This window comes from Nannospalax galili, unplaced genomic scaffold, assembly GCF_000622305.1.
Source record: "Nannospalax galili isolate Female #2095 unplaced genomic scaffold, S.galili_v1.0 scaffold1149, whole genome shotgun sequence".
Taxonomy (NCBI): Eukaryota; Metazoa; Chordata; class Mammalia; order Rodentia; family Spalacidae; genus Nannospalax; species Nannospalax galili.
In genome coordinates, this window is record NW_008359817.1 from 900,500 (window position 1) to 914,435 (window position 13,936).

The 13,936-nt window shown below is 40.8% G+C and overlaps 1 protein-coding gene across 2 annotated transcripts in view; it reads right to left on the reverse strand.

Annotated features, from left to right (window-relative positions):
* The window catches only part of Bbs9 (Bardet-Biedl syndrome 9), a 530,763-nt gene that overhangs the window by 490,681 nt on the left and 26,146 nt on the right, over nt 1–13,936 (reverse strand). For both annotated transcript variants that reach the window (XM_017795755.2, XM_008823689.2), the window contains exons 3-4: nt 5,021–5,171; nt 962–1,026 (exon numbers count right to left, since the gene is read on the reverse strand). In XM_017795755.2, the coding sequence (XP_017651244.1) occupies nt 962–1,026; nt 5,021–5,171 (216 nt within the window). The remainder of the gene's footprint in view (nt 1–961; nt 1,027–5,020; nt 5,172–13,936) is intronic.

Sequence of the window (13,936 nt, forward strand, 5' to 3'; positions counted from 1 at the left end):
GGAGAAAGAAACAACACAGGATAAAGTAACCAAGAGCTGCTGCCATTGGACAAGATGGCCCATGCCTGTAATCCCAGCACTAGGGGAGGGATCTCTATGAGTTGAGGCAAGACTGGTCTACATTGCAAGTTCCAGGCCAGCCAGGGCTATATAGAGAGATTGTGTCTCAAAACAACAACAACAAAAATGGACCAGCTTGACATACATAGTAAGTTCCAGGCCAGCCTGCACAACTAGTGAGACTCTGTCTCACAAAACCAAAAACCCCAAAACAAAAGGCCAAATGCCTAATGCCACCTATACATTTCTAGTAGATTTCTACCATAGACCATGCCCTTTGTTGCCAGGGCTGCCTTCAAAAGCTAACACATCTTTGCTTCAAAAGATCTTTCATTTTAATACTGGCCAAAATGTTGAAATCAAGCCACAATGAACTATGTACTGTACATGTACCTCCTCACTGAACTATGTCAGAAAACAAAACCTGGTTTCACCTCAAAATTAGTGCCTTGAGATCTGGTTTAGTGGGAGACAACGGAATGCTAAGAAATTAGAACTAAAAAGAGAAAACACTTAAGGATTACCAAAGAAAATTTATTTCAAGCCACTATGACTCAACATGTAATGAATTGTTACTACTGAGTATTTTTTGAGTCAAGGGTCCTAAGTAACCAAAGCTGGCCTCTATTATTAGTCACAGACAATCCTGGACACAATTCCTGAGAGCAACCAGATTCTAAGAAACCATCTGCTAAAAAGAATAAAATAAGAATGCAAAGAAATAGTGGAGCAAGAAAATATATACAAAAGAATAATAAATAATGAATTCTGGGGAATGTTAACCAAGACAAGAAAACCTTCAAGTGAATGCTTTATATTTGCTCCCAAAATGCTATCTAAGCTTATATAAGAGCTCACTTAGTAACATAAATTTCATATTAGGAAAAAAAATGTTTCTTACCTGAGACAGAGTAGACACAAAGTTTTCTAGAATGCAATACAGCCAAATGAAGCATTTCAGTGCCTCTGAAAAATGGGGAGAGTTTTAAACATTTTTAAGTATTAGTTTCAGATATAGCCCCAAAAGTTACAAAATATTTTCAAAGGATCTCGTAACTAAAGCCAATGTGAGTTCACAAAGAATCCATAGATATATATCTAAACTGAAATATAAGAGCACCCACAGAATCTGACAGGCCTGCAGGCCCGGATCCTAGGCCTCATCAGGGGTGATGGCAAATGCCTCTAATTCAGACTACTCAGAAAGCTGAGGTAGGAGGAACCAAAGTTCTAAGATAGCCAGATCTACATAGGGAAGCAAATGGAAGAGCAAAAAGAAAGGAAGATAGTGTATGCAGGCAGAGGCAAGAGGATTTGGATCTCTGTGAGTTCAAGGCCAGTCTGACCTATAAAGCAAGTTCCAGGCCAGCCAGGGCTACATAGTGAGACCTTATCTTGACAGAGAGAAGAGAGAAAGGGGGGTAGTGAAGGAAGGGAGGAAAAAGAAGGGAAAAGAGAGGGAAAAGGAGCTGCCTTCTGACTACCTTCTGACTGACACCAAGCAGGCAGCCCAGAAAGTCAGATCTGACTTTTTTTTTTTACATGAGTAATTCTTCCACAGTAAAGATCTCTGAGTTCTGGTCCTGCTTTCTTTTTTTTTGAATTAGCTATTTTATGTGTATGAGTGTATTGCCTACTTGTATGCTAAATGCATAGCCCACAGAGATCAGAAGAGAGTTACAGACAGTTGTTAGCTGCCATATGGGTGCTGAGAACCAACCCGGGTCCTCTGCAAGAGCAGCCAGTGCTCTTAACCTCTCAAGCCTCTCAGTCATCTCTCCAGCCCCAGGTCCTGCTTTCTGACTAATTTACCTCTGACTTTGGGCAAGTTACTTAATCTCCCTGAGCTTATTTCCCCTTATGGAAAATAAGAGGTTTCAATGAAATGGAATAAAATGACATGGAAATACCTGATAAGTACAAACAGCACTAACGCTGCTCATTACTAAGAAATGGCATAGATCATTTCCAGATCTCAATTAAAAGTGTTGAAAACATTTCAGCTTGAACTAAATCTCAAATAGAGTAAATCACCACTGTACCCAACTATACTCCCAGCCATGTCAAGTGGTTTCCAGGCAGAAGCATGGCACAGTGCAGAAAACCTTAATTCATAGTCTTCAGGGGTCAAGTTAATGGACATTAATGAGAAAAAGGCTGCAAATGGCTATGATTCACTGAAAACTGAGGCCAGGCTAAAGGAGGTGGCTACTACTTGGGTCTGGGCTTCTAGCCAGAGCCCCATAATTTTTTTTAAAAAGCAGGAAAGTGGAGATTTTATGTGAAATCTCCTGATTCTTAAATGTTGGCAGTCTTTTAACTTTAAAACACTGCAGACCAGGATGTACAAGCAGGCCTCCAGTGTACAATCTCTGTTCCAGATTCAAAACTACAAGGTCTGTAATTAAAGTCTGAAGACCTGAGTTGGGGTTCTGATGCTGCACCTTACGCCACATGTGATCGCCTGATTTTTCAGAGTGTTAGTGTCTACCTTACAAAATAAGAATTGTATTACATAATATACAAAGAAGAGTGGTATAATGGCTCTATAAATCCTGATTCATTCCGCTACCAGAAAAAAATGTGAATTACATGCAACTACCATATAGTCAATAGTGCTTTCAGAACTTTTTTGTACCCTAAATACTCAACACAATTTTGGAGAGCATAAAGGCAGGGAAAGATAGTATGGTACAGAGTCAGAAAGAGAGCCCAAATCTTGGCTATGTGGCTCTACACTCTAAAATTTCCTTATCTGTAAATACAGGTCACATACAAGATTATGGCTGGAAGCCAGGCATGGTGGCGTATGTCTTTAATTCCCGCACTCAGGAGGCAGAGGCAGGCAGATCTCTCTGAGTTCAAGGCCAGCCTGATCTACATACCTACTGAAGTTACCAGGAAACCCTGTTTCAAAAAAAGACTAAAAGATTATGGCTAGAAGATGACTCGTCACTTAACGGCCCTTGCTACTCTTGCAGAGGACATGAGTTCAGTTCTCAGTGCCCATAAAAGGCAGCTCACAACCACCTGTAGCTCCATTTCCAGGGGAGCCAATGCCATCTTGCCTTCTTGTAGCCTCTACCGGCACTGCACACATGTGGTGCATATACATACATACACTCAGATACACGCACACATACACATAAAATAAAAACATAAATCTGGTTTGGGGTTTTCTGTTTGTTATTTTTGGCTTTTTTTGTTTGGTTTGTTTTGTTTTGGTTGGTTGCTTGCTTTTACATCAGAGTTGGTACACTGATGTAATAGTGACATGCAGTTTATGAGGGAGGGGCAAAACTACTTTCTTGTTGAATTCAAATCCTGATCCTTAAAAGGGAATTAATGTCTAGTATTGTTTTTTGTTTTTGTTTTCTTGAGACAGGGTCTCCCTGTAATCCCAGTTGGCCTAGAACTTAACATGTAGACCAGGCTGGCCTCTATCTCACAGAAATTCAGTTGCCTCTGCTAGAATTAAAGGCATGTGTCACCATGCCCAACAAATAAATCTTTTTTAAAAGACCACAATGGCCAGCAATAGAATTCATTCATTTTTACCCCCTTTCCCTTCCAATAAGTGATCACAAGATGAGATCTGCACATAAAGAGGCCATATAGCATTAATATTAGCCATTTTTCATGTTGTGTTTTGTTTTTTCAAAGCTCAAGGTCAATTTTATTAGAGTTTAGAGGAAAACCCCAGGACAGGCAAGCTGTAAATCTCTGCCACTGTCCAGAAGAAGAAGATAGAGAAGAGAAGGAGAAAAGGCCAGGCTGTTTTGAGTTAAGCCAGCATGGAGATCAGCCACATGGACAAGCTGCCACGTGGTGGGGAAGGGAGCTTTAGAGAAACAGCAAGGAAGCCCAGAGTACCAGAAAATAACATACAAAGGCTCTGACCAGCATCTAAAAGACAAACAGAAGATAAGAAAAAGGGAAAGTTATACCTTTATGAGTTGAGACTAAGAAGGGGAGGGGCAGACCCAACAGAGTCTCACAGCAGCCCTTAGTCAATATTGGCTGACCAGAGATGTACTTTAGTGGTACAACACTTGCCTGGCATGCATGAGTTTCAATCTCCAGTCACACACACACACACACACACACACACACACAGAGAGAGAGAGAGAGAGAGAGGTGTAAAATTAAAAATGGATAGTTGGTGGCTGAGGATGTAGCTCAATGGTACAGTGCTTGCCTAACATGTATGAAGACCTGGGTTCAATTCCCAGCACCACAAAAAATAAAAAATAAACTAAAAATGGAGAGTTGGTACACTGATGTAATAGTGGCATGCAGTTTATGAGGGAGGGGCAAAACTACTTTCTTGTTGAATTCAAATCCTGATCCTTAAAAGGGAATTAATGTCTAGTATTGTAAACCTAATCAAAAACCCATAACTGAGCCAGGTGTGGTTGTCCACAGGAGGCAGAGGGAGGCCTATGAGTTCAAGGCCAGCCTGGTCTACATAGTGAGTAGCTACAGGGAGCCCCTATCTCAAAAAAAAAAAAAAAGCACTTGCTACACAACATGAGGATCAATATTTGGATCCCCAGATCCCTAGTACCTACATAGTAAGATGGGTATCCCACACATGCCTGTAACCCCAGCTCCAAGGGAGGCAGAGACAGGAGGATCACTAGGGCTGGCATTTTCTTAACTAGGCTAATCAGCAATTAGACAGAGGAGGACCCTCAGCACGCTCCTCTGGCCTCCATGCATGCACAGGGGCAAGCACAAACACATGCGTACATACACTCACTCACAGACACACAAATAAAGTACCAAGATAGTTTGTCATAAATTTCTACACAGTGTTCAGCCCATGAGTACCACATAACCATATCTATAATCCATATAATTCAAAGAATAATCTTTAAAGAATCCATAAAAATGATACATAAGGGATTGATGTAATCCCAAGAAAGACAAAACACCACAATTAATGGGCTCTACTTACGAAACAAACTTTCCTACTTCCACTTGAAGTATTGGATCTCGTAGATGCACTTCTAGGAGCAAATCTTCAGCTTGTGTCCCATCTCCTGTTTTTACAGGATGGGGGTTAAAGATTCTTAAGTATCCCATAAAGCTGCCGACGATTATTTTATCTATAGAGAGATATTTTTAAAGATATAGGATGAAACAAACATTAGCAGATATCTGAGAATAAACTTTATAAAGGCTAAAGGAGGAACCAAAATATTTCAAAAGGAAACTTGCTTCAAATACAAAGTGCACTAGATGATGTAATTAAAGTTAACTTACTTGAAAAACATACTTTCTTAAAAACAGCTTTACATTACTGGCGTTCGAGTATACTAAGACAATGCAGTTGTTTTCCTAAGTTGTGATTTGGTACCGGTCATAATTTAGGTCAATTAAAATAAGTCATTTTCTCAAAAAGCTTGTGAAAGAAAGATTGCAAACTGATTTCATCATAGGATGTTAACTTTAGGACAGAATGTGACAGTTGAAAACACTATATTAAAAAGGATTTTGAGGCTTCACTAGAGTGCCCTCATTAACAATGTATGGTCTTGGGTATAAAAAAGAGAAGAATGAATGTTACAGATTAAACTGTCTTCTAAATCCTTGCCACAGGAATATGTGATCTTTGAAAGCAGGGTCACTGCAGATGTAATCAAGTTAAAATGAGGACACAATCGGGTTTGTGATCAAAGTCAACTGGAGTCTTTAAGAAAACAGACATGGAGAAGAATCCAAATGCCAAAAGAAGGCCCAGAGCAGCCAGGTGAGATGGCACATACATGTAATCCCAGCATTCAGGAAGCTGAGGCAAAACAGCATTGGAGGCCATCATGGGCTACATAGTGAGTTCAAGTCACTAAGGAGTGAAAAGAGATGAGGAGCTGGAAGATGTCCACGGGCAATAGTGGCCAAAGAGTGCCTGGAACTACCAGAACCTAGAAGAGGCAAAGGAAAATACTAGAAGCTTTGAATGTAGCAAGGCCCTGACAGCATCTTGATTCCAGATGCTTCACCTCTAGAATTGTGATTGAATTTATTTCTGTCATTTTAAGCCACTAAAATCTGTTACAGTGGTAACGGGAAACAAATTTCCGCCTATTTAAAAGAAGTTATACACATTCATTTACTCGGGGCTTACTAAGCAGCTTCCATACACTAACTCCTCAGAACAGTCCTCCAGGAGAGGAACTCTGCTGGGAACTTGAGTCCTGAAGATAGACAAGCAGGCAATCAGGAATCTGGTGCTCGGTGACCTGACAGCTGCAGCCTGGAGGGAGGCTCACGAGGCCTCCGCAGCCCTGATCACAGCCCAACTGATCTGCAGCCCAATGTTGGCCAGATCAATTCTGCCTGAAGTTGGGGAGATAGCATTCTCATTCCAAGCTCCTTTTTTAGTTAAATTTATCATGGTTCCCTGCTGCTTGTACCAAAAAAGAAAAAAAAGTTACTATATGTATGAATGAACAGAGAACAACCTATAGGCAGGAACATCCCCGCAAGAACATGTGAATGATTCCTGAGTTCTGTGGGAACAAAGCAGTGACTCCTATTGCTCTAGATGGAGTTAAGTTGGCCTTCACAGAAACATTACAGATAGATCATTGCCTCTAGCCATCTGGTACCCACTGAAGGGGACACATTTGTGAACTGGACAATTGCTGCTGTAGACAGGAAGGAGGAATGCCAACATATGTAAAATGGCTTTTTCTAAAGGCACTGGATAATTTAAAATATGACTATGATGGTTTTAAAGCTCAAAATTCTCATTTTGGGATACCTGGGGATTCTGGGGCTCTGCAGAAAGACTTTCTTAGCAATTCTAGTACCTGCTTACTAATAATCTAATTCAGAGATGAATTGTTTAGCTTTTTTTTTTGGTCTTTTTGAGATAGGGTTTTCCTATAGCCACAGCTACCTGGAACTCATTATTTAGACCAGTCTGGCCTCCATCTCACAGATAGCATCTGTCTGCTTCTGCCTTCCAAGTGGTGAGATTAAAGGCATATACCACCCAGCTGGCTTTTAAATTATAGTAGCACATGAGTTGACAAATCTTAGCTCTCCTAAGTAAAAGTAATAACACTGATCAGAAGGAATGGAATTATATTCTTTATTATTGTTGTTATTTTGGTCTTTTTTGAGACAGGATCTTATAGCCTAGTTTGCCTGGAGATCCGCCTGCCTCTGCCTCCTGAGTGCTGGTATTAAAGGCATGAGCCACCATGTCTGGCAGGATTATATTCTTATAATTAAGTTACCAGAAGAATCTAGAAAGCTTGTCCTCTACTAAGCTTCCCTTGTATATTGCTGCACACTAAACCCCATTATGCCTCACTAACCAAGGTTTGACTTCAATACAGCCCTTCAGAAATCAGAGGTCAGAATGGCCAAATCCACAGGGGGTAACAGCCTAAGCCCAAAAGCAAATTGGGTAGACATGATTTTTCAAAAACCAGGCTGTTATAATATCTCAGATAAACCAGTTTCACCAGATTTCAAGCTATGATTAATTAACTAATTAATTAATTAACATGAGATTCCTCAGGAACTGAATAAATGGGAAGACATTAAATGAAAAGCCTAATTAAGACCTCTTTCTCCATTTTCTTTCCTGAGTAATATTCAGTTTTAAGAAAGAATTGCAGTGCTGGAAAGATGGCTCAGAGGTTAAGAGTACTAGCTGCTTTTACAGAAGACCCAGGTTCAAACCCCAGCACCCATATGGAGGGTAACATCCATAACTCCAGTTCCAGGGAATCTGACACCCTCTTCTGGTCTCCAAGGGCACTGCACAACACAGGTGCACTTACATATATGCAGGAATAATACTCATACATATAAAATAAATATATAAATAAAAATTTAAAAAAAGAACACACTGCAATGTGTGTATCACATTAGCCAAGGCCTTTTTTCTTGTCTATGATGATAAATATTCTAGGTTAATAAAAAAGGGTCACCTCAAGCTACCACAGACAGTCATGGCTCCTTGTCCATTCCCACACATAGGTCAGTTTACTGACTCAGAGTCACATGAACAATGACAGGTCTCTATATGGTCATTGCTGTTACACCCCATATACTTAACAAGGATTTATCTAGGCTCCTTCCCTACAGGTCTAGTGCTCATTTACCCTGATGCACTTGGAAGAAAGAAAGACCCATGCTTTGCAAGCACCTTGATTACTGGCTTTGTGTAGTTGTGGTGGTGTGAATGAAAAATGTGCCCCATAGCTGGGCGCGGTGGTGCATGCCTTTAATCCCAGCACTTGGGAGGCAGAAGCAGGTGGATCTCTGTGAGTTCAAGGCCAGCCTGGTCAGCTGGGGCTACAGGGAGACCCTATCTCAAAAAGACCAAAAACAAGAAAAAGAAAAGAAAAATGTGCCCCATAAGCTCACGTATCTGAACACTTGGTCTCCAGTTGGTGGTGCTGTTTGTGGGGGTTTAGGAGGCTCAGCTTTGTTGGAGGAAGTGTGTCACTGGGAGCAGGTTTGGGGAGTTCATAGCCTTGTCTCACTTCTAGTTTTCTCTCTGTTTTCAGCATTTACTTAAAGATGTGAGCTCTCAGCTCTCAGCTCTCAGCTCCCTGCTCCAGCTGCCTCCTGCCACACCTCTCCCACCATGATAGACTCTCCCTCTGGAACCCTAATCCAAAAAAACCCTTTTTTCCCACAAGTTGCCTTGGTCATAGTGTTTTATCACAGCAACAGAAAAGTAACTAATACACTACTAACTCTAAAAGGCCAGAAGGACAAAGTTAGCTGCCAATTTTGGAGGCCTGGTAACACATGAACTTTCTGAACAGTTCGCCCAGTAGGAGAACAAATCTAACCTATGATTTTTCTCTCAGTTCTAAGAACTTAATGGAAACATATCTCCTTAGAAAATGATAGGCCACAGGCTGAGGAGACAGCTTAGTTAAAGAAGTGATTACCATACAAGCATGAAGACCTGAGTCCAATCTCCAGAACCACAAAAGAAGGGAAGGAAGGAAGGAAAGGGAAGGGAGGGGAAGGGAAGGGAAGGGAGGAGAAATAAGCTGAGCATAACGGCACAGACCTAAAATCCTAGATTTGGGGAAGAGGACACATGAAGATCCCTGGGTCTTGCTGACCAGTGGGCTTGCTTAGCCTACTCTGCAAGCTCCAGACCAATGACAGAGAGTCTGTCTCAGAAAACAAAGTGGGGCTGGAGAGATGGCTCAGCAGTTAAGAACACTTATTACTCTTGTAGAGGAGCCAGGTTCAATTCCCAGCACCCACATCTGGTGGCTCATAACTGCCTATAACTCCAGCTCCAGGAAATCTGATGCCCTCTGGCCTCCACCAGCACCTGAATGCACATAAATATGCAAGCACACACATATACACATAAAAAAATTGGGGGGGGGTCTTTTGAAGACACGATCTCCCTGTAGCCCCAGGTGTCCTGGAACTCACTATGTAGACCAGGCTGGTCTTGAACTCACAGAGATCTGCCTGCCTCTGCCTCCCGAGTGCTGGGATTAAAGGCATGTGCCACCACACCGGGCTACACATAAATTTTTAAAAAAATAAATCTTTAAAGCCAGGAGTGGTAGTGCACGCCTTTAATTCCAGCACTCAGGAGGCAGAAGCAGGTGGATGTCTGTGAGTTCAAGGCCAGCCTGGTTTACATAGTGAGTTCCAGGACAGCTAGAGCTACAGGGAGACCCTGTCTCAAAAAGACATAAATTAAATAAATAAATAAATAAATAAATAAATAAATAATAATAAATCTTTAAAAAGTATGCTACGTGAGGACTGACACCTGGTGTTGATCTCTGATCTCTGGCCTCAATACACACATACATGCACCCACACTTACACATGTATCCACACACACACCCACACAAACACACACAAAAGAAAATGAAATGACAGACCATAAAGTTGGTATCCTAACATGTATACAGCTAAGGGATCTTACATTGGGAGACCTATACAGAACTCTACCTCGCCACTAGGGAGAGAAACAAAAATCAAGAAGATTCCCATCCCAGAGTTTGAGTAGCTTCCATAATTCAAAATCAGAAGTCCTGGCTGCACTTGGGAGGCAGAAACAGGTGGATCTCAGTGAGTTCCAGGCCAGCTAGGGCTCTAGGGAGATCCTGTCTTTAACCAAATCCACCAATATTAGGGCCTAAAATATCTTTCAGAGTTATCAGTGTACCTGCAAACTGCTCTGCATCTGTACTTTTTCTTACCTTCTTGCCTTAATCACAGTGAAAAGTACTCACACCTACTTAAAGCTAGTTAACCTTAACATTCATATTTCTGACCCCATCTCTGAAAGTCTTCTCAGACCTCCTCAATGAATTTTATCCTCTGTGCTACTCACTGTCCTCTCACTGTCCTGTCATTGTTACTTTTCCTTTTCATGCAAGTTCCTTTAAAGAGCCATAGTCTCTCTAACTCCCACTCACTGGCACTCACTCATTGCACATCTAGTGGTGAATATTAATCGACTCTATCAAGAATATACCTTTAACCCCAGCTCTCAGAAGGCAGAGGCAGGCAGATCTCTGTGAGTTCAAGGCAAGTCTGGTCTACATAGCAAGTTCCAAGCCTGCTGGGGCTACGAGGAAACCCTATCTCAAAAAGACCAAAAATAAAGAAATAAACAAATCTTGCCTCCCAGGAAGTAGCCGAACTGGCTCCTCTGTTGCTCTGATAGGCTTCTCAGAATATATCAGTGAGTATTCTTCCCAAACTTCCCTCTCTAATGCTTACCTTTTCTGGGTTATAGTCCTTCGCTTCCTTCCCTCTTATTCTATTCATATACAGTGGGTCAGTGCTCACTTCCCATTCTCTACCTGTATTCTGACTGGAAGGAACTAAACCCCTAATAAGCAAACAGGAGGGAGGCCCTGTCTCAAAAAGACCAAAAAAATAAAAAATAAATTTAAAAAGGAGGAGGGGAAGAAACAAGAAGAGGGAAAGAAAGGAAAGAACAAAAAAAAAAAAGGAAAGGGAGGGGGATGGTAGGGTCGATAGAGGAAGGGGGTGGAAGGGAGGTTAAGAAAGGCACATTCTAAATTAGGTTATAATTATAACAGCTCAATTATGTTCTATTAAGCACATTTTCCCAGTTAATTATTCAGTTAATAAACACATACTTAGAAGAAGCATTTCATTACAACAGCATTGACATATTCAATAACAAATTTTCTGAGCTAAGATGTATCTTTTTCAAAATTGGCTGTAAATTTTTAGGTTTACAGTTGAATTAATACAGTTATACAATATTGTACTCAGTATAAACCCTATAAGACATAAAATGAGGTTTTAACCTTTAAAAAAAGATATTCGTTTCATTATTAAAATACACAGTTTCACACAGAAAAATTCATTTTCAATGCAACTGACGTTAAGATGTTTGTACATGAGTTTCTAATCTCTATATATCTGACTATAACTAGTGACAGTTGGTACTTTCTGAGCTCCTTGCCATCTGAGCATGGAAATAAAGTCATCAGGTAGATTTCAATGGTAATGTATTTCATATCTACTAATTCTTATTATTTTTTAATCATTATTTATTTAATTTTTAATAACTACATGATTAGAAGAAGCATTTCACTACAGATTTAACATATTCAGTAATACACTCCAGAGCAGGAGTACATCTCTTTCAAAATTGGGTGCAAGTTTCTAGGTTCTCAGTTGAGCTAATACAGTTATACAATATTGATCTCAGTATAAGCCCTGTAAGACATAAAATTGAATGAGTTTTTTAACCTTTAAAAAAGATCTCCATTTCATTTTAGAATATAATGTTCCTTGCAGAAAGAATCATTGTTTTTGCTACTAACACTGAGAGATGTTGGCGCATTCATCTCTAATCTGTATGCATCTGATTATTACTAGTCATAATCGGTTGCACTTGAATCCTTGGCACCTGTGTATGGCTATGAAGTCATCTGGTAGATTTCAATAATAATGTTTATCACCTCTACTAATTAGCATGATGCAAATTTCCATGCTTCCTCCTCAAATATAATACATTTTTTAAAATTTGATTTGTGGGTGTGTATCACACAGAACATCCCAAACCATCTTATTCAACTATACACCCACTTCCCAGATGGCACCTTCCCACAGCCTCCCTCGCCCCACTAGAGCCCTTATACTCTGAATTATCTACTACTGTCTGCTGTGTTGTCAGCACCCCAGCCAATCCCAAGTACTTGCTTGCCCTTCTGGTGAAACTAGTCAGCCTATCTAGAGGTCTTTGTTTCAGGAGGGTCAGCTGTTCCTCTTCAAGCAGCAATCAGTTGTCAATACCCCTTTAGATAAGATTAGAGTCTGCTGTTCATTTTCCCAGTTCTGTGCTGGGTTACTATTTGGGAGTCCCTTTGGTCACCCTGGCCAACAACTCAAAAGAAGGTATCTCCTATCTGGCACTGTTGCTTGTTATGTAGCCTTTAGCTATACAAATGGACTCATAAAAAATTATATTGACCCCTTTAATCTTTGGTTATACTTTCCCTTTGGATGTTTAAGACCCTACAGTTTGGCCCAGATAAACCAATTTATATTTACTTTTAAGGTCGTTTGAGGATCTGTTCCTCAGGATTCACATGAGCTTGGGAGCAGCCCCTGGCTCCTTTCTTTTACCAGTTCCATCTATGTGAAGATAAGTCAAAGGTCCTGCTCCACCATGGTTGGCTTCTCTTGGAAGCATGGAGGAAGTGATTCCTCCGTGTTGACCCTCCTCTTTATAGACTGGACACTGGTTCAAGCCCATCTGGTGGGTTCTCCTCGGCCTCCTTGATCAAGAGGACAGGTGACCAACCACAATTACAGGACACTTTGAGAGATGCTCATAGTCCCCTGGAACTAGTCGACCTAGGAAGGCAAGGAGCAAAAACTGTCCTTTATGTCCCTCTAACCAAATTAGTATAGGCCTCAAAAGAATGTCTGTTAAACATCCAAGAAGGTTAGTTTCACCAGTCCAGTACTTTGAATTACTGTGTGTCATGTATATAAGTCTTGGGCAAAGACCAGTTGTTCTCAGATAAACCTGACCTGGACATAGATTTCTTGATCTGCTATGTATCATTTGTCAGTAGGTTGTAGGAGTAATATGGTTCCCTCTGGTTTTCAAAACTAGCTAGGCATTATTTATCTCTCGCATTGTCTTACCCCTCCACTGTAGTTTTCCCACTTAAGGTGCCCCCATCGCCCCCCTTTCTCCCTTACTAATACCCTTCTCCTACAGTCCTACCTCTTTTGAGCTCCTTCTTTCCCCTTATCCCCTAGGTTCCTTGTATACCCTTCCCTCCCCCCTCCCTTAAACTAACCAAATTTTTGTCCATATCTCCCATACTAAGGCCTGTCTCCTACTGTTCTTTCAGGTTTTTTCATTTCCTTTACCTCCCTGGTTCCATTCCATTATCCTTGTTCCTACAGTTATGTCTGGATACATACTCACTTATCAGGGTTTGGTTCTAGGATTCACATATGAGGGAGAACATATGTCGATTTTTTCTCTGAGTCTCTGTTACTTCACGTAGTGTAACAGTTTCTAGTTCCATCCTTTTACCTGCAAATTTCATGATTTCATCTTTCTTTATTGCTGAGTAAAACTCCATCGTATAAATGAACCATGTTTTCATTATCCACACATCAATTGAGGCACACTTAGGTTGCTTCCATCTCTTAGCTATTGTGAAAAGAGCAGCAACAAACATGGATGTAAAAATGCCTCTGCAATAGGATGAATTCTTAGGGTATACGCCAAGGAGTGGTATAACTGGGTCAAATAGTAGGTTCATTGGTAGTTTTTTAAGAGTTCTCCACACTGCTTTCCATAGGGGCTGAACCAGTTTGCAGCCCCACCAGCAGTGGATGAGCGTTCCCC